Source organism: Rhipicephalus sanguineus, chromosome 1 (assembly GCF_013339695.2).
Source record: "Rhipicephalus sanguineus isolate Rsan-2018 chromosome 1, BIME_Rsan_1.4, whole genome shotgun sequence".
NCBI lineage: Eukaryota > Metazoa > Arthropoda > Arachnida > Ixodida > Ixodidae > Rhipicephalus > Rhipicephalus sanguineus.
In genome coordinates, this window is record NC_051176.1 from 339,721,346 (window position 1) to 339,743,172 (window position 21,827).

Here is a 21,827-nt window from a genome sequence, read left to right on the forward strand (position 1 = left end):
CTAGTTTCTTTTGTTGGAATTTCTCCAGTTAAATATCCCTTTAATGTAAGTAGCATTTTAAAGGGACACTAAAGGCAAATGTACGTTGATTGCTGAAATAGCATTCCAGAAATTTCGTGTAGTAAAAGCTTGTTAATTCGACCCCCCTTAATTTGGAAATTTGGATAATTTGGACGTGTTCTCTGGTCCTGGCAAGCATATGTATTGTTTAACGGTATCAAACTTCCATTAATTCGGTCATATCTGGCCGTGACCCAGTTAATTCGGACGATCCTTGGAGCATGCCAATCCCGAAGCACCGCAAATGTTCGATGCGAAGGAGAGAAAACTGCGTTTGCAAACAACTGAAACGGTCGCGGACCTTCAGAAAGGCAGGGTCGCCATTGAAAACTGCATTAGCGAACCAGGTTTATTCCAGCTTCGTTTTGACTTAAGACAGTGCGAGCGCAATGTTACAAAACTCAAACATGGTGGAAGCTGTTGAAGTGTCAGCTGCGGTCCGAATGCTGGCATAAAATTCACTTGCTACATTAGTTGCTGGACAAACGATTAGTTGCTGGCCATTTTTCCAGTGAAAAATTTATTGTCACATGTGCATGGTGATGGTGGTGGTATGTAATGAGGGATGGGTTCAAAGCACGCTTCGGTTTAAGACACGGAGGCCTTGAGCCGCGGTCATATTGTGAACGAAGTCGCAAATGAAAATTACGGCATTGCCACTGCTCTTATGCAAAAATAAGTGCTGGATTTACGTATTCATCAAGAAAAATAAAATACATTGATGTAATAGGCACTTGTTTATTATTTTCTTGATACTTTTGATAATTTGGCATTCTGTTAATTCGGACATTTTTTCCGGTCCCATGAAATTTGAATTAATGAGCTTTTACTGTAGTGCTTGTTTCGTGCCAAGGAAATGCTTATTTTGAAAGAAGATCACACTTTAGTTGTCTACACGGCGTTAGCACACTTCAAATCGCCCATCTGGAAAGGGCCTCCTGACATAGAGTTTTCCTTGCCCAACGTTGCCCGCCTTGGTTTCTGCTCTGAAGGGCACATTACAAGCCTTGCCCAAGTTGCGGTTGATCTCGTGATCCTCTGCACGAAAGTGCAGCGAGCACACTCGCGCCGTTTTCCTTGGTAATGCCAAGTTCTTTTTTCCATGAATGAAACACAAATGCACAAGCAGCATTTTATTACATCTTGTAATGTACAGAATGTTATTTTTTTATTATAAGTAGTTTGAGTACTAGTGATTAATTGTATTCGGGACTCTTGATGTCATCAGGCTTATTCTAATATGTCTCGATAGTGGCACATATCGTGTCCTACATTTACCTTAATTTCTCGATTAGTAGAGCACTGCTGTGGATAATACTGACATTTTAGGCATTCTCAAACATTCACCTTTCACTCTGACAACAATTGTTGTTTGCCTTTAGTGTCCCTTTAAAAAAAGAGTGCTGAATTTTTGCTCATTTAGCATTGTGAACTAGCATGGGCTTCTAGTTATCTCCAAAGTGTGCTAGAAAATACATTCTCTTTCCACTTTGGTTCGTCCTGCTCTAGTGTTCTTCAAGGGTTGCTTTTTGGACAAATGTGAAGTGTTGCTAAACTGGAGCTCTCCCTTGCAGCATCTCTCATAGCCCTGACATAGCTTTTAAAGAAAAATACAGTAAATTAAACATTATTTCTATGTCAAACTTGCCTGAAAATTTTGCTGTTTGCGCACGCTCAAGTAATTGTATCTGTTTTTATGCTGGCCAGCGTTGTAACGCTATCCATAGATGCGACCATTCAGTGATTTCGCAGTTGAGTAGAGACTAAAGTTTGGAAGGAAGGAGGGATAAAGCGAGTGAGTAATGTTTGTAACAGTATTTCAAAGGTCATAGCAGTCTTACCTTGTAAAATAAGAGATGTTTATTTTCGTGTTAATAGTATGTACAGCTGGTTGCAACAATTCAGTTATTACGCAGTTGAGTAGAGTCTAAAGTATATAGTCGATTGGAGGGGGTCAAAGTCAATGTGGAGCCTCCCCACTACAGCTTGCCTTTTAAATAGGTTATGGTTTTGCCACATAAAATTCCATAATTTAATTAAATCAAAGTTATTCCTAGGAAGTAGTTATATGTAGAATTTACACAGTGTGTCTATACTTTTTCATGAAGTGGACAGTGCTGCAGAAGTCTTTTGGCCGGTGAACTGCCACAAGAGGGGTGTACTGCAGTGCTAGAACAGCGGCAGTGCTGCCTGGCAGCAGCCTCTGGCATGGTGTGCCCATTTGTGCATATCCAGCCATCTATATCAGCAGCAGGGGAACCACAGTCTACACTGCACTTGTCAACATCATCACCACTGCCTGGAACTGCTTGGGGTCATGGGGGAGATACATGTGGTCCCGGGACAAATAGCCAGGCATCTGAGGCGAACTTTCCAAAAAAGGCAAGTGCTTCATTTGGAGGACTGACCCCTTATTGTGCATCATGTAAAAAAAATCTGTCAAAAACCTGCGCTAGCATGCAGTGTGATGCCAATGTACTTGAGGGCAGCCTCAGATCACCATGGACATAAACTATCTCGTTTTATTGGTGAAGGTTCTACCTTGTTTTGACAAGCCCCTCTGTCACCCTTTATCTGGCACATTTGTTTTAGGTTCTGACATGAGTGATTTAACTGCAGACAGTCCTAGTCATTTTGCACATCATGTCACTTCAGCCCCGGGCACAGCGACTTGGAAATCGGCAGCTGTCTAAATGTGTCAGACATACCATATTTTTCGCATGTAACCCGCCCCTGCATATGCAGGGGCATATAACCCCACTTTTTAAGCACATTTTTCAATTTTTTTGGTGCGGGTTATATGCGAGAAAATATGGTATTTTGTTTTCAAGGCTAGACCGATTTCATGATCAGTGCTCATCCATGACGAAATGAAAAAAGCGCTTTCAGTGGTCAAATGTCCTTCATGCAGTTCAGTTTCTCCAACAAGTGGAGGCCATCATAAGCGACAACCCTGGAGTGCTAATGATGACAATTCTTGAGCTACTTTAGGTGGCACAGTCAGCATTCATGCTTTTCGTGCCAGAACACTTTGGCACTAGTCTTAAGTAATGGATATTGTTTTTCCCATAGGGCTTCCACTGCTTAAAGGGACACTAAAGAGAAACAATGAATTGGTTTAGATTGATGAAGCGTGCTTGGAGAATTCTTGTGTAGTTTATTTCACCACCATAGGTTTATTATTAGAGGAGAAAACGAAGTTCAAAGTTTCTTTTTTAAATTTCGCGCCGAACTTTGTAACTCGTGACGTAAAAGATTTCAAAGAGCATTTAACGTATTTTGGCGCCACTGGCTCGACGAAATTTCCACGAACTCGTTATGTCAAGTCTCTGGCCCCCTAAGAGGACAATGTACTTCGATTTAACCGATTAGGACATACGTAGGCCCGAGCAGGCGCCGTCAAAAATATGTGACCTCACGGCAAATGGTGCGGGAATTCCAAGGTGGCGTCGCCACCTGTATTTTCTTTTTGTGCGTTTTCTCGCTTATTAAGCGTCTTCTCGCGGCAAGCGTGGTGTTTTTGGTATCGTGGAAGACTACTTTACTAATGCGAGAAAAATTGTTTTGCTCTTTAGTGTCCCTTTAAAGGGGGACACAAGAATCTTTTGTAACTTTTCAGTTTCTTGGCCTAGGTTCATGAAATTTGGTACACACACTACAAATCATCTGAAAAAGACAAAGTTTAATTTTCATAGAGATATCTTTGCCAGTTTTTATTTTATAAAAATTCACAAGTTCCTTGCTCGTGAAAAGCCTGGCACAGTGATGAAACATGCTAGGAGGCTGGAACTACTTTGTATCTTTGCTCACATACTGTTTGTACTTAAAGACAGTAGATTTTTTTTTACAGCCCTAATAATTTTCTGCTGAACATTACATGCAAATGCCTGTGTCTCAGCTAATCGTGCCATGCAGTAATTATGAAATAAGAATGAAAGTGTAAACAAAAATTCCAAGACTATGTTGAAGTACAGCACAGTCTATGGATTGCAATAAAACAAACAGCATAAAAATCTGTCTAGCCATAGTTGTGCTATGCTTTCCACAAGCGAAGTGGCAGGCACGAAACACTCTTTTGAGAAAATGGACAACAAAGTTTTGGTTGCAGCCGACCCTATGCTAAAGTGTGCCAGGACGGTAATAATTGGTGTCCTTGCCAGGAGGCAATTTTTCGGGCCTCTACTTCTTAATTTGGCTTGATTTAGGAAGTTTATTGCCCTTTATCATTTACCGCAGACGCTTTTGTGCAGCCCCCTGGAACGCAAGTGCACCAGGCTACATGTAAACATTGGGCATGTTGGACGTATCACTACTTTTGCTGCCGCGGAACGTGTCGTCAGGCGGCCTAAATAGTGGTGTATTAGATTGATGATGCTTTGCGATCACCCCTGTCGGCTACTAAGGCCTAAAGATTCATTTTCTTGTACGATAAACCGCACCCGCGCCGCATAGCCGACGCCTCCTCGGCAGTCCGAAGCTGAAGGCGACTTCACACCAAACTATACCGCAGACGCATTTTCTCACATTATTACTTTTTCTAAGTGAAATGAGAACGCTCTTCCACTACTGGGAACATTAGATGCCCGATTTATTGAAACAGAACCAGGAACGCGCGCGCATGAAGCTGGGGTCTCACCGCAGCGGCGCGAGAGCAAGTGTCGGCAGATCGTCTCTGAAGTAAAACTGGTAAAGCGGCACTCACGCGTCATCTGATAAGTAGTAAACATTTTGATGATAAAGCGCTATGGTTTACATCGCTTTCGTTTTATTACCGCCCTGCCAAGGGATGGCACGACGTGCCGACAACCCAGTCGGTACACCCCAGTCTAATCACTGGCTCGCCCGATCCATGTGATACCGTCCCCCGTTTTCCTCCCTACGAAACTAAAGAGGCTTGCACTTTGCCTCCCGTACACACGTCACCTTTCGAACAGCGGCGATTCATGTGCTTAAGGCGGCGGTCTCACTCCGGCGGCACGAACACGTCGTTTTTGTCACTTTTCCAGCCGACGCGGCGGCTGTTCTCCGTGCTTTATATAGTTGACTTATATATCATTGAAAAGCTTGATCTTTGTACTTTTCAAATATATTTATTAAAAACAAGTCAACCATTAGTATTTGGGGATGGATAGCCAAGAATAAGCGCAAGTTACACGGTTTTGGCTGACTGTGCCTCAGCAGTGACCATTTTTTGAAAAATCTGCTACAGTTACAGCACTGTTCTTTGCGCAGCACTTTCAAGACATATTTACCTATTTCCTCAACGTAGCAAATTGATGTTGGACTTCTACTCTTTTGTTGCTTCGCTTTTGAAAACAGCCAAATTTAGTAACTTTCGCAGCAAATTGTCCAGTAACTATTCGCTAGAGAAAGTTCATTTTCAGGGCGTATGTAGAAGACAAGGTTTTCCGTCTGAATGCTCAATTTCATCGATGTGCACGTGCTACTTTTTAAATTATATTCATCTAAATTGGGCGATATTCTCAATATAGGGACCTACCGTGGCCCATTTTCGTGGAAAGCTACTGAAGTTCCATGGCCGAATTTGCACGTAGAGAAACTATAGTCCCCGATCTATTTCCTGGACCTAGCGTTTTTCAATAAAGCAAGCAGAAATGCGATACGAAGCTCGTAAACTGTCTTAATTTTTCATGCTGAAAACGTCAACAAAAGTGGAGTAATCTTCAAACTGCGCTGAAATCTCCGCATGCATAGCTTAAAATATAATAGTTACGGTCTCCTTATATAATTATACACACTAATCACACACAAATACTGCAGGAACACTGAGAAATCTGCATTATTCCTATCACTACAACGAAAATCTTCCTCTAGCGCCACCTAGACGGACAACACGAAAGCGCTGCATTGGAAAGCTCCCCGTCTCCCCGACTGTGGCGTTCGAAAACATTTTACTTCAGGGGAGAATGTCAACTTCAAACCATGCCCCAGCATCTGCAAGTCTTCTCTTTTTGTCTGCCTTTCAGACGGCTGCGCGGGAGAGCGTGAAAGCAAGTGTGAAGCATGGGCGCCTTGGGGGGTGCAAACCCGTCTTGCATCGTGGCTGGGGGAGGGGGGAAGAGAGAGAGCTGGCATAGCTTGGGTGGGGGCAAGTGCCGGTGTGGCTGGAGCAGGGGCAAATGCCGATTTTGCACAGAGAGTATGGGGTGAGCGTCGTCAAGTGAAAAAAAAAAAAAAAAAGCCGTACTCTCGGAACGTCCCCCTCGTGTGCGTGCGTATGTTTGTGGCCCCACTCGGGCGACCACTAAAACCGAGGGGTGTGCAACGACAGACAAAAGAAAGCAGAAAAACGGGCAGTGCGCGCGCGATGAGAACTGAGTAGGTCTGCGTGGGCGAAGTATGTTTTGAATAGCACCTCGGCTTTCCTTTTCTTTCCTTTTTTTTAGAAAAAATGTCGTTTTCCAGAGGTGTGGTTTGCTGGGCTTGTTCATATGAATCCACAGCAATAAACATCATAAATACGAGATAAGGCACACATATATAGGAATGACACGACAACTGTTTTGTACTTGCTGCGTGTTCCTTTCTGCCACTGCTAACAAACTAAACACCGCACAGTTAAACTAACTAAATTAACAATTAAACACAATTAAGATGTATACCTCCGCTTCTACAAAATGTAGGCCACTCGAATTTCTTTGGTACCGGCTTCCTTTCCTTTATGCGTCGCAGCATTTTCCCCGGGCAAAAGTGCGTGAGCGCGAAAGTAACCCATCCCGTTCAACTGGGCTTGCAACTGGGCTTACACCTCTGTACTTGCTAGATTAGGCTACAAGCGGAAACTTGGCAGGATACGCTCGCTCCGATTCGCCGTCTATCATATACTTTGGCAAGTTATGCATCGGACTGTTTCGCTTCAGGACGTGGGTTCGATTTCCGCCTACGACAGGCGCATTTCCATGGCAACGAAATCCAGGAACACCCGCGTATATATTTCCGTGCACTCTAAGTGTTCAGGAGTGCCCCATAGCGGCGTTCCTCATAATTACATAAGGCTAGCTCCAAGGGGACGCGGGCGTTTGCGAACTCTTCACTCTGAGTCGAAACACCGTGCAACAAGGCGCTCGCGTGGTTACCCTGCCTCCGCCCCCGCTTCTATCACGCGCACCTTTAGACAGCCTGCGGTTACAGCCTAGGAACTGCGAGCTCACTTTGCGTATTTCTCTGATTCATTGCTCTTGCTTTGAATGATTGTACTTTGGGGTGTGGAACGCGGTTTCTGTCAGCCCAGTATCGCAAACTTCACACCTAAATTTGTATACCTGTTTGCTCGAATCACAAATAAAGTTTATATAAAAAGCCTTAGTGGTAAGCTTCGGCCGTATTTGCGGTCACCCTGTGGCATGTGCGGGCACATATTCATTGGGATTTTCCGAATGGTCTACTCTACATCTCTTCTGGCACTTGGATTTGTATGTTTCGGCCCTAAATAGTAGGCCTCCTAAGTTTTTTTATTTCTTCAGTAAACCTCCTCAGGCAAGGTTTTACAAACGGCAGGTAGCATACATGCGTGATACGCTTGGGGTCCCGGTTCGTTCGCTGCTGTATATCCTTGTGCGCAGACCATATCGGTGACTACGCAGCAATTCTTGCGGTAGCGGGAATTTGCGTCCAATGCTGATGTGGTGAGCTGGAAACCCGAAGTATGACATCGTTCCACGCAACACAGCTTTGCCGTCGGAAGACAGTGACATCCGATTGATAGCCTCCGGCCGGGAATCTTAGGCGCGTGCCTGTAGGCTTGTGTTGCTGCACTGGCGGCTGAAATCAACAGCTATTCCTCGATATCTGCGCAGTGCATGCTGTTGTGCTCGTGACACGCGATCGAACACCTCCTCTCTGTTTTCTTTGCTCAGCTCGTGCTTTATCAGCCGCCGCTTTCGCCTGAAGGAGAAACGTTAGGAGCTAACAACTCAACGTCTTTGGAAAGTCTGCCGTGCTGAGAACTTGCGATGTCTGAGGATAGCGGATCATAAACTCGTAGCGTGAGTCGTAAGGCTGACGAGCCAACGTAGCCGAACTGGGACTTGCGCCTAGTAGCCAGACAAGAAGAGAAGCGTTTTTGAAAACGATAAGTTTATAAAAAGTATAGTTGGTATCGTTGTGCATAAAACACGTTTACATGAAAGCGACTGATGCGCATCGCGTTCATGTTAACAATGGCAATTCGCTAGGAAGGCGCATTGCAGCAATACGTCAGACAGGGATGGTTTTGCGAGTCCCGGTCGAATCACAGGCCGTAAATCACGAGGAGAGTAACGGTGGCCTCCCGTCGTGCGAACTCCGGGCGTGCCTCTTTCGCTATAAGGTATTCATATTAGCGCAAAGCAAAAAACAAACACTCGAGAAGGAATTGGAAGGGAGCAGACAGGTCAGGCGCTGAAACCTTTCTGCTTCCTCCCACTTCTCTCTGTAGTCTTTGTTTCTTTGTTCGCGCTAATATGTATCTCTTTGTATAGTGGTTCATGAAGGAGAAAAAGGTGGTAATTTTTGTCTCCCGTGCTTCAGACACGGCTAAGCGCATGTATCCCTCTGACATCAATGAACTCGGCCAGCAACAAGTCTTACTCGCTCGCTATAACCCGACACCACATGGCCGCTGCGGCGAAGAGAAGACGAGGGGTTCTGTAAACGGCGTCGCATCGCCTTTCCGAAACGCGCTTGCAAAGCCGATGCGCTACTGTCGCATTCATGTAAACGGGATTATAACCGGCCAGCTGGGGCGACTCCATTCATTCAACAAGACGCCGACACGCCGTCTCCACAAAATGGTCTCCACGTTGTCTGAGTGTGGCCCAGTTCATCTTCCCACGGTAGGGAAGTGTGCCTGCGTTGACAGTTTGCCGTAAACCGGCACGGCACGCACCTCGTTCACACGAATGCGACAACTGGCGCATCGCATCCATGTAAACGGGTGTAAGCGCTGGGAAGGCGCATCGCACAAATGCGCCAGGCAGGTGTGGATTTCGAGGGGTAAGCCGACTCATGGACCACCTTACACAATTGAAGGGGAACGCCGGCCCCTCCTCGAGTCGGCTTCGAGTGCACCTCTTCGATACTACACGACAGCTGCGGGGGCAGAAAGCGAGGACTTCTCGGGAGGGTTCATGCACTCCATGTAAACGGCGGCGCATTGCTCTAGGAAAGGTGATGTGCTACCGCTGCATTCTGTCGCATTCGTGTAAACGCAGCTGGAACGCGGCACTGTTTCCCACGGCAATGCAGTCTAATTGAGTTAGTGGGGGAGACAAGGGTTTCCCAAAAGTCTGTAGGCTAACCAATCCTTCCCTGGGAAGAAGGGGTGCACTATGCACGAGGCAACACCACCAAGACTGGTGTAGTCTAGACCCCACGAGTACAGGAGATGGGGCATAACATCCACTGTGCTAGCCTGAAGCTGAGAGGCAGCATGGGGGGGGGGGCGATTGAGCGAGGATGAGAGCAGGTAATAAAATGTGTGCTGCAGCACGAAAGCCGACAGTCTGTGCTTAGTAACGGGAGACGCTAGAGAACGGAACGCATTTCATTCGCATCCTCTGGTGTCCACTGCTCGCGTAGAGTGCTTCTTTTGAGCTTCTCGAGCGTGCGCTGTGCACTCTTAGAAAAAAAGTTAGTAAATGGTTAGTAAATGCTTGCATTTACTAGTTTCGAGCGTATTTTACTACCATCGCGAAATCTGTTTACTAGCCAGCAGTTAGTAAAGGTCGTAAAGTGCTGCCTTCACTAACCAGAAAGTTTACTTGGTGTTTTTAACTAAGTAACTACTAGCCACCCACATTGCCAGATCTTTCGTAGATGCGCAGTATACTTTGCCGTAATCGTGACGGTCTTTAGCAAAATTAAACAATTTTTGTTTTATTGATTACCTTGGAATTAAAGTTTCGTGCTACGTGATGGCACGCATATAAGCAAATATAAGGGCACACGACAATGTGTAGAAAACATCAATTATTCTTCTAAATTCTATGATTGCCAACCAGTACACGGTGCATAGGAGCATAGTCTTCAAGCCGCTGCTAGAGTAGATGTCAGCTACGTAAAAGTCTTGTTATTCTGTGTGTGCACTTGCGTGTGTTTTCTCATTCGTGATCAATTCATGCCTCTATGTATGTTGCTTTGTGTACCTACCACGGTAATTACATGAAGTAATTAGCGGCCATTCGTTAATGTACGAGGACAATGACACTTCGTTTTTTTAGTCCTTTAGGTACTTTTGTAATAGAATCATCTTTATATGGCAATGCACACGCACATATAAACAAAATAGGCGTAAGCCTCTAATTGAGTTGTTAGCGCGGTTACTAACAACTTAGTAATGGACTAGCCATTCGAGCTAGTACTATTCACTCACTATTCTAGGTAGCAAGTTCCACTAGCCTGCATTTTACTAGCTTCACTTACTAAGAGGCTAGTGTATTTTGTGACAAGTAAACGGTTAGCATTTAGTCAGTGAATATGCCGACCTTTTTTTTCCAAGAGTTGTCGCAATCGGCGAGCCACCCTTTGCCTCGGGCGCCGGGACGGAATAAAGGCAGCCGCCTCACTTTGCGGCGATAAGGAAGACGCCGGCTGTTTCTCATGCACCAGGAGGTGCATGGTTGCAATTGCTCGAAACAACACCATTGTCGCTGGTGCCGAAGCGGTAATGCGACACATGGCGCCTTTGTGCCCCAGGAAAGGCCGTGACGCCGAGTTTCCGCCGAAGACGGACCTCGGACGACCGCACTGTGCGTCTCCGGCTGTTAGGCCGTCTACGCTTGGATCAGCGCCAGCTTGCTGTCAATTACTGACAATTTGGGTGAAACGACCACTCATCATGTTATTGTAACGAACTTTATTGAAAATCAAAATCCTATTGAAATAGCGTACGCGAATAGAGAAGTCGTTCCCCCGACAAGAGAATAACGCACCAGGACCATTCATGCCACGCATATATGTCGCTCAAGACGTAATTGCTTCAGCTCTGTCATAGAAATGGTTTTGCGGTTCGTCTGATGCTTTGCACACGGTAACATGATAAATAAATGCTGCATCAACCAAAAGATGAATTGATACTACTCTGCTGAAGTTTCAATTCAAATGAAATAAATGACGGTACGTATAGCAGGGAAAACTGTGCTGCTTAGGCAGTTAGCACGGGTTTGACACCGTGGGTCAGAGCGGCAGCGTTGTAGCACGCAATTGCCAAACTACCCGTCTTTCGAACATTCGGAAGCTTAGGTTACATTCGGAAGCTTATGTTACACGGTGAAGGAAGAGCACAGCTAGTCAAATAGAATTTGTCTCCTCCTACAGACGAACGAGAAGTTGTGTCGGGTATAATGAGGGGAGGAGGGGGGGTGGAGGTGTTACACACAACCACTGGGCGCGTTTCTTCCATGGGGGAAGGAAGGAGTACATACGAGTTTGCTTACACCCCGTGTTGCAGGTCAGGGTAAAACTGAGCCGTGTTCCCAACAAGGGCCGCAGAAATAGCGTCACGACCCTCTACAGGGTATCACAAACGGCAGGGTTTTGACAACGGGACAGAGTTGAATGCTATCCTGGAGGCAGTCTCGTCTTTATTCTTTCTTTTTCTTCCTGTCAGACCACCATGTCTCACGTTCCAGCACAATTGCAGTGGCAACGATGTCTTCTGCATACTTTTGGCGCAGAAAGAATGCTGTCAATTCTACTGCGCAAATATATATATATATATATATATATATATATATAACACACGCAGAAACGACGCAGGGTTTCTAGGTTCGGTAAAAAATTCTCAGAAAAGTCAGACACGTGTGCGAAGCAATTTTATTTACGTTCCGCTCGGGGTCCGAGCTTTATCTGATGAAGCTTAGACCTCCAGTGACACGTAAATAAAATTGCTTCGCACGCTTGTTTTTTTTTCCCTTTTCTATATATATGTGTGTGTGTGTACGCGAACAGAACTTCCCTGAGCATTTGCAAATAATTCATAAACTGTGAATAGAAGCCCTCATGTCACCACAATTATTTGGAGAATAATTACTGCATAATTATAGCGTTCTCTCTACAAAATATTGCTGTCAATTCTTTCTCGAGAGAAATAAAATCTTTAGTACATAGATCGATTGTGTCAGGGTGTGTAACGGCATATAGAGTGGTAGACATAAGTGACTGTTTACTTGAGGAAGTACATAGAAATGGAACAAAGAAAAAGGAGAGTTTATTATGATGACCGCTGTCTAGCTCAAGCAGATGACTGAGTAGTGACAATCAGTAAATGAGGTAGGAGTAAACGACAGCGACAGAGGGGATTATTTACATAAGTACACTGTACACGGAAGGATGTGATGTCTCATGGTTCGCTTGTGATGTGACCTCCGCGATAGAGTTTGTCACCCAAACCCGCATTTCGGCACTGTGTGTCACGGAGAGCAGCTGGCCAGGCAGCCTACGTGAGCGGTTTGCAGCGCAATTGTTCCTCCCGTGAAAAGAACCGCACCGCTGGGGGCAGGGACAAGTGAGCGAGGGTCATCACAGAAGGAGAGATAGAGGCGTCGTTGAAGGGGAGAAAAAAAAAAAGCAGCCCTTGCAGCAGCGGCGCGTAAATAGTTATACTACCAGGAGAAAGAGGCACCTCTTTTCTAGACAGTGGCATGGGAGTACGAAGGCTCTCTGGGCCGTGCTTTTTTTTTCTTTGGGGGGGGGGGGGGGGGCAGGGGGCGGGAAGGGGGGGGGGGACGTCAAGCACATCTGAAACTTTTCAAAGGAGCAGCGGCGCCCCTGAAAAGAGTGGATTAGTTGCAGCAGGGAGAGGCGCTTCGCTGTCGCGACGGCCGGAGAGCGCATTTTCCTCTCTTTTTTCCAAACGTGACTTGGTGGCGTCTTCTGGCGGCTCAGAATGAAACTACACTGCAGTGGAACCCCCACCTTAACGGCCGCGGAGTGATCAAACAGTGAGCACTCTGCTTGTGAACACAGCGGCCGTCGTCATGGCAACAACCAATAGAAAAGCGCCTCTCATTGGTTTCGCGCACCCTGCCAATAGAAGCGCCGCGTACATTGCAAAGCTCGTGAGAACGCTGTCCGATTTTTTTGTTGTTTATGCTTTTTCTACGTGGTGATCGTAAGCAAGAAGGGCGGGAACGGAAAGGCGGAACTTTGAGCTTTGACACAACTTTGAAAAGGAGAGACGAGATACGACGTCGTGAATTGTGCCATTTTAGCGCGATTTTGGGCTCCTTTTTCACTGACCTCACTCACAAAATTATTTTTTTCGGGCACTTAGAGTGCGTTTTCAGCATAATCGTTTAGATACTGCGTGAATAAGAGACCACAGATGCCAAAACGAGTGTTTTCCAAAAATTCTTTTTTTTTTGTGCTATTTTCGCGATTTGATCCCCGCGTCCCCCCTTAAAAGAGCTGTCATTGCACTATATAAAGTTCTATGGTCTTGTCACTAAATACGGCAGCTTAATTCCCAATACTATTTAATCAGTCTACACTGGTGTGTAGGAAGGTCTTCAATGAAAAAAAGATTCATAGATATTCACTACATGCCCAAAATTCACTAAAGGCTGTTATGTATATCGCTGAAGTAATAGCCGACGTCTTGTCAGGGTATACAGTCCGTATGATAGCTGAATGCAGTCAGTGATTGAGGCTGAATGCGATTTTCTTCAAACAGGCTTAGGAAGCAGCAATAAAAACTGTGATGTAAAGAAATTGGAATTAATATATTTTATCTTGTTTAAAATATTGTTGCTATTTCTGAAGTCATATCTCCAGATACCTTGTAATCGGTATGCTGTGGACCATGGCACAAGTAAGTCTTTTTAGAATGACAGAACATGGCTTTCCTTGGGCCTCGTCGTATTGTTTGTTTCACTGCTACACCTGACAGTTTGCCTTCTCCTACTTATACCTTGCCTTGTCTTGTGAAGACTTCACACTGAAACATGAGTGTGAATATCCACACAGAATCTCCTCTGGGTTGTGTGTAAGCGTTTGCTACTAATTACCGGCTGTTTCGATGTCATATGCTGCTGTGTTGAGGTGAGCAATGTGCTCTATTTTCCCGGAACATTCAGTATCATTCGCTTGTTATCTCCCGCGCTTTTTCTATGTTGCAGTCTTTCCAGGAATGTCTTTGTCTGGTGGCATCGGCATGGCACCTTCCTTTTTCTTTCTTTCGTTGGTCAGCATCTTGCATTAATTCCCTGCTCTGTGCAGGTTCATAGAGTTGCTTTTGGCATGACATATTTCCTCTTCTTTATTAGCGTCTTGCTCTAGTTCCGTCGGTACAGCACATTAATATGGTTCATATATATTCACCTTTTGCAAGTGAACATTTAGCCAAGTGGGTAAGACACTAGGGCTTCTGAAGGTGAGATCATAGGTTTGAAAACCACCATTTCCGTTCTTCCTTTTGAATTCGTTTACTTTTGTGCATTAGTTTCATCACAGCGAGCTGTCTTACACAACAGACAAATGGACAGTTTTCCTCATTTGCAAGCATACAAATGCTTACACATTTAAAAGCAAAGCAGAAGAACTCATGAACATCATCCAGTACAAGGACATCCCAGCAAGGCTGTATATTTCTGACATAATTTTTGTGTCTCTAGTGCAGTGAAGCTATCTATAGTGTTTTGCAAAGGTTGCTGTGTAGTAAAAATGTGCTACCTTTGAAAAAGCTTTGACGGTGTCTTGAAAGATCTTGAATACTAGGGTTGTGTGAATATTTGAGTTTTGAATTCAGATTGAATTAATACCTAATCAAATAATTTGATTCATCTTTCGAATTCATATTATTCGTACTTAAGAATAATTCGACACAATGGATATCAAGTACTTGGCTAATGTTGCAACTTGGTCAGGATGACTACAATCCATCCTAATGCATGTTTATCTCGAAGCAAATAAAATGTCGTTTCTGTCATGAAAAAGAAAAAAGACGCTCGTGAAAGCATATTCCTCAATGGAAATTTATTAGCACTGTCACTGGACTTTGATGCCCAGGCTCTACTGCCGTTGAAGTGCGTCACTAGTATTTCCGCTCTTTCAGCTCGTTTAAACCACGGTGCTTGGCATCACATGTGAAAATTTGGTGATGCTACAGCTGCCACTGCTGCGCCATTTTGTTCAGAAACTCCAAACTTGTGTACCACTGCACAGTTAGTTTTTTTGGCATGGAGAATAGCAGCCCTCTTGAATCCTGCTGTGAATGAGTACTGAAGAGAGAGAGAGAAATAACTTTATTTATAAAGTCCAGCAAACTTGACTTGGGGTAGGCCTCAACCCCGGCCTAGGCATCGGCCACGAGCCCTTGGGCTCGGGCGGCTTCCTCGGCTCGCTGGACGGCCCAAAGTTGTTCTTCGATTGCGGAGCTGAGCAGAGCCTCCTCCCAGCGCACCCTGTGGTTCGATACTGCCTCCTCATGGTTTCCGTGTGCTTTGTCGTCTAAGCTCGAGCACTCCCATAGTATGTGGCCCAGTGTTGCCCTTGCATCGCACATCTTACATTTGTTTGTCAAATAGAGATCAGGGTAACAGAGACGAAAGATAACTGGGTTTGGGTAAGTGTGTGTTTGCAGCTGCCGCCACGCAACTGCCTGCTTTTTATTTAATCTGTTGTGTGGCGGTGGGTATTTGCGTCTTCCTAGCTTGTAGTGCTGCGTTATTTCATTGTAGCTAGTCATACGTTCCTCCCATTCCCACTCTTCCCCGCGTGGGACCTCGGTCGAAGCGGCGTCGAAGCGGCGTCGGCGTTCGCAGCGGCTCGGTTCATGAGCTCTCGAGCCGCCTCGTTGCTGGCCAGCGGGGTTTCTGTGTGTGCGGGGGTCCATATAACAAAAGTGTCATTTTAACACGAAAGTGTTTTATGCCAGGATCCACCACAGCTCCACTGACGCATTTCCATCACGGATATGACGTTGTAAAATATAAAGACTAACGTATGGCAAAGAAAAAACTAGGAAGAAAAAGTTCCATCACCTGGAATCGAACTCTCGACCTCTCAATCCCCAGCGCACAGCGCGAAACGACTCCGCCACAAACGGCACGTTCTTCGTCGTACTAACGGCGTGCTATTTATATACACCATTTGCCAGTGGCGGTACTCAGAGATCAGGGTACATCAGCGTGTTTTCGTTATCACTAGCGAGATGGCGCGAAGGGCTCGAAGAGCGCGCTTTAAATGTCGTCGCCCCCCGCGTTGAGATGAGCGTGTGTCTCTACAGGGCGTGGTCGCTCCTGCGCGCGCGCTTATCTTGTACGTCTTGCGTTCCCACAGCAAGTTTGCGTTCAAGTTACAGAGAGCACGAAGGTCATTTCGCCCACTGCAGCGGCCGCTTTTGCGAAAGGAGCGCGCTGCTCACACTTAAATATGTTACAACCGTGACAGTTCGCGCTCATACTGTGTATACTTGTGCGTTCGTTTCGTGCGTCCTACTTTGCGTTTGAGCAGCGCGCTTTGACTGTCGAGCTGTGACAGTTTTTAGTTCACGCTCTTCCTGTGTATGTTATTTCCGTGCGTCCTTTCTGCTTGAGCAATGCGTTGGAAGTTTCGAGCTGCTTGCCGTTCTTCGCGTGACATTACAACTTGTTGCTATAGCATTCATTCTTCACCCTCGGGGCGAAACAATGCACAACAAACGCTCAACTACGTCTGTGAAGGCACGTTTTACTTTCGTGTTATACCGATTCCTATGACAGAGGGATCAGCCATGTTTTTGTTTTCAGATTTTTTGCTCGTTATTCGTTAGGATTCACAGCGCCTCTCGGGAGACCCGACCGTTAGCATAGTTACGTATCGCCGCTTGCGAGTCACTAGTTACTACTTCGGCCTTGGTAGTGGCCACTGCGAGGGCGATGGCCACCTCCTCGGCCGTCTCGGTGAGTGTGGTTTGCACCGTAACGCTCCTTTTGCATATTCCTTCGCAGTTGACCACCGTGGCCACATAGCCACACCTGCGCGCGTATCTGGCCGCATCCACGAATACCGCTTCCTTGCTATTCCCGAATTTCCTGTGAGTTTTTTTTTTAACTCGTAAGTACTCACGACAGTGAAGCATGACAATCAAGCACAACAGTACCTAGCATGCAGCTGTCAAAAAAGCAGCAGAAAAGGTGTCAAGTCCCAATATAAGCTGCCTCAAGATGATGCCTTGTGGTCGGCTTGGCTACAGCGTATTGGTCTTCTGTGCACGGGCACATAGAAAAACATGCGTGTTTACAGTAGACATTTAGCATGTGATGCCTACCATTATGATTTGGAACTGTTCCAGGGCACGGACGTGTATCAGACACATATTCATCTGAAGGCAGCTGCCCTGCCGACATCTGGGTTGTCCGGTTCCAGAGTTGTACACTTTCGTGATGTGTCACCATAACGGTTGAAACCCATTTCTGGGGTCTTACTCTCTTGAGCTCGGAGTGCGTGATTCATTGGAGTGTTAGGCTCGCTGCCGACGTACATGCATGATCGAGAACAAGCTACGCACACAAGAGGTACCCAACCACACGGAGCACAGTGCATGTGTCTAGCTACATGTACACCCATGCGTACATGCCTCTGAGCCCATGTGTGTGTGACAGAGGGCAACAAATAGTGTACCAGAGGAAGAAAACAGTGCAGAGAGATCACGCCAGTGTACAGCCAGCATAGCACGTAGCAGGCAACTGGAAGTATGGGTTGTCAACTAGGCTTGTGCGAATAGTAAATTTTAGGTCCGAAGCGAATTCGAAGCGAATAGTGATTTCGTCGAAGCGAATTTTGAAGCAAATTCGAATAGTTTATATCACATATTATAAAGAAAAATGAGCATATTTGTCATGACCCAACTAACCAGCGCAATATTTTTAAAGTTGAAACAAGGCATATGCATATGTCATTCTTTTTGGTTCAAAGGGAAGTGGAACCGACTTTGAGTAATAGCAGGATTTGACTTTCGGTAGAATGCAAGTGATAACCTGTAAAATATGTTACATTTTAAAACTTACTATACTTAGAGCATATAAGCCAGTATAACAAGCTTTTAAACTTAAAAAATGATGAATCGATGTGAAGGTAATACAGTAAAACCTCATTAGTTCGAAGTCTGTTATTTCGAAATCCCGCATAATTCGAAGCATTTCTTTGGCCCCGTATTTTGCAATGTAAATTTGAGTGGACAATTTGAAGCGGCGGTCAGTACCAGCCCGGTTAATTCGAAAACTTTGGGTGCCATGTGTCATTCCCCGATCCCGATTTAGCCGCAAATCGGCAGAAACGTTGGCCCTTAAGAGCCACAAGGCAGTGCAGCGTAGCAATACTAATGAGTGACAAGTGAAGCATCCCAGCCTCGCTGCTGCAGCACAGGAAAAAGACTAAACAAAAGGCGGTCTCGTCAGCTGAAATGTGCCCCTGCGGAAAAGAAGACGTGCTTCACTGCAACACAGCGGTGACACGCGGACAGCATGACACATGCTTCTCTCAACGTCAGCGCGTCATGATTTACCCATTCTTTCTGGGAAAATAGACAAATTAATAAAGGGCAGTCTGACGAAATTCGCGATGTATGCAAACCTTCGAATGGCGGTTGTTCCGGCAATTTGCGCACTTGCACTGCTGGTGAAGTACTCGCCTGCAATGCCTACTTCTAAAACTCAGTTCGAAAACTTCAATGATCATCTTTTCCACCCAGAACACATCGCGAATTCCATCACACTGGTCATTATTAAATTCTTTATTTTACCAGAAAGAATGGGCCAATGGTCGCATCATGACACGCTCACGCTAAGAGGAGCAGGTGATATGCTGCCCGCGTGTCACCACTGTGTTGCAGCGAAGCATGTCTTTTCCGCAGGCGTGCATTTCAATTGACCACGAGACCGTTTCTTTCCCTGTTCCTTTTTTTTTTCTTGCCCTGGCAGCAGCGAGGCCCACCGTTTCCCCGGTTTAGCGGCAAAATTGGGACCAGGTATTGCTGGAAGACATAACCCTTGTAGCTGCAAACTAGCAGGAACAGCAAACGACCACCTCTGATTACTTCCAGTAATTCAAAGTTCCTTGCATCCCGCTTTTTGTATGTTTTGTTAATTCGAAAACCCGCTTAATTAGATTTTTTACTGTTCCAGTGACTTTGAATTAACGAGGTTTTACTGTATGTTTGTTTAAACTTGAAGTGGGGGCTTTTCTCCTGGAAAGGTGTATTCACGGTATAGCACACCTCCACTGCAGTGAAACTACCTTTACAGGAGGTTACATGCGGTTTATATATGTCTATTCGTTCATTTCGAATGCTTCGAAATTTCCTAGAATTTAAATTCGTTTCGAAGTGAATTCGAATACTGTAATATTCGTTCGAATATTCGAAGTGCTCGAATATTCGCACAAGCCTATTGTCAACCCCACCCATCACTACCGTCAAGTTCTGCGGAAGTAAAAAAGGTGAAATTGAAGCCAGGTGACCTAACGTGGAGGGAGAGAGCCTCCAATGGAACCATCCCTCCAGAGCCCTGCTCTGTAAGATGAAAGGGCGTTGAGAGAGAATGCAGAAGAGAAATTCGGTGCTCACAATGTTTTTGCTCCTACTCCCTCTTTTTGAAAAATTCTTTCAGCTGTATATTTGTAGGAGGCATCAAGTGCATTCCAGGGTGTTCTTAATATCAAGCCTGACGGGTGGTTCAGGACCCCTTTTGATGAAATTTGATTGCACTATGCAGTGCAAGTGCTATGAGCCAAACCAGTCAGAAGTTGGCATTGCTGTAGGCTTTGTCAGACCAATTTCATTTGCTGTGTGAAAATAAATACCACCAAGTGGACAGAAATATAACCATATATTTTTTATCCAACCTTAATAATAAGATTAATTTTTATAACTTCTCTCTGCAGGCTGCAGATACGTGCGAGTGTCATGCCTGCACGCAGATGCAATGGAATCCACAGTCACTGCTGCAGTTGTATGGAGCACGTCCAATCAGCCTTGACCTCGACTCCCTGGACAGCTTAGCACAGATCAGGGAATGGGAGGGTAGCCATTTCAAGTCACGGCACTCTAGTGCTGAGCTATCACCTCAGCCAGCACCCCCAGGCACTGCCTCAGGTCAAAGCTCCCCAACCCCTGCACGTCGACACTCTGAGCCTGGTGAGTACATGTGGCTATATATTGCAGAGCCTTTATAAAAACTGCATATAAATAGTACAGCAGGAACACTAGTTTCTACATTCTTGTGGTAACACTTCTCAGCTGGGTTCTGTGAAGAGCATTTTGGGTTCCGTTAGCAGAAAGAACCAAAATGCGGAATGAAAAAAAAAAAACTTTTTCCCTGTGTTTCCACACTTTCTTAATAAAAATAAAAATTTTGCTTTACCTTTTGGTTAAGCCAGTGCATGCCACATCCACATTTCATTAGTCTTTGTTAGAGACTATATGCTATGTGATCTTCAGGCCCATTGTGTGCTTGCTGAGCATTATTCATTTGTGCTCATTTTATGACACATGATTGGGAATCACCTCTGAAGTTTTGCAAAAAGAGGGCCACTTTTGAATTTAGCAGCTTCCGCCTGCTATGCATGAAGCTGCATACTGGGCAACGTGTGATTTTAGGTGTTGTTTTCAATATTTTGAAGGTCATTCCACAGTTCGAATTACTTAGGACATTTTGTGCAACAAATTAGAACTTTTATGCATCCTTGCTTTGAGCTCAAATGCCATTTATGGTGCCCTTTGCATAGAGCAGTAGCTGTGTGGTTGGCATGTGCTGCATTATGGTTTGCACAGCAGTGGCAAAAAAAAAAAATCACTTTTAACAGCAGTGGCCTTGAAGACCAAAAGATAACACGCTAAACTGTGAATGTCAGAGGCACTACACTGAAGTGATGGCAGCAGTGCTACTTCGAATGTTGTCTCACTGACTTGGCACTTCAGGAAAGCTGATGGGATTCCCTAAAGGAAAAAAGTTTTGAGAACTGCCGATCTTTAGCTCCCAGCAGAAATTTGGCCAGTTGTAGGCATTGTAACATCTACCTATGTTGCACTCTTAAATACCTTGATGTAGCATTTAGTGTGCTGAAAGATGGTATCTTTCATGTACAAGCAATCCATTCTGTGACATAAATAGTCCACACACCTTTTGCATATGGTGATTGCAGTACACTGCGTTTCTGGATCACTGTTTAAATTGGCGTAATAGTCGCATAGAAGAAAGAATGAAGAATAATACTTGATGCATAAATACTAGAGCTGTGCAAATAGCAAAATTTTGGGTGTGAAGTGAATTCGAATATTGAAGTGTGCGTGCTAATCGAATCGAATATTTCTAGAATATTTCTAGAATATTTTTCGAATACTTCACAGCGAAACTGCAGAAAAAAAAAGTTAGAGAGGATTCCTAAGCATATTCTTATGAGATGGCAACACGAAAGTGTTTCTTTTCGCTAGGTTGATGAAGCACTGGCGGGGTGGTGTTTCATAGTTGTCTTATCAAGAATGCGGCAACGTAGAGGCCGAATGCTATTTATGTACATGATTTGATGCAACCAAAGTGTTGCCGACAACACATTACAGGTGATAGGCAAAGATGCCATTTCCTCGGCCTCTCCTCCTCTTTCAACTTCTGTGGAAGCCTAACTGATGTGGCGGACAAGGATGTGCTCCCTTCAAGTCCGCAGTTCCAAATCTGCCTCATAGACGTCGATATATAAGAACATCTGAAATTTTGGATGCTAAAAATCTTCGGCTTCCGATTTTTCGGACTTCCTACCCAAATTTCAGGTCCAAAACAGCATTGAGCCCCCAC

General features: G+C 45.1%; 1 protein-coding gene across 1 annotated transcript in view; it reads left to right on the top strand.

The window, feature by feature from the left end:
• Positions 1-21,827, top strand: part of LOC119379612 (uncharacterized) — a 93,794-nt gene that overhangs the window by 25,482 nt on the left and 46,485 nt on the right. The window contains exons 10-11 of the mRNA XM_049413424.1: positions 2,169-2,442; positions 19,921-20,173. Coding sequence (XP_049269381.1) covers positions 2,169-2,442; positions 19,921-20,173 — 527 coding nt within the window. The remainder of the gene's footprint in view (positions 1-2,168; positions 2,443-19,920; positions 20,174-21,827) is intronic.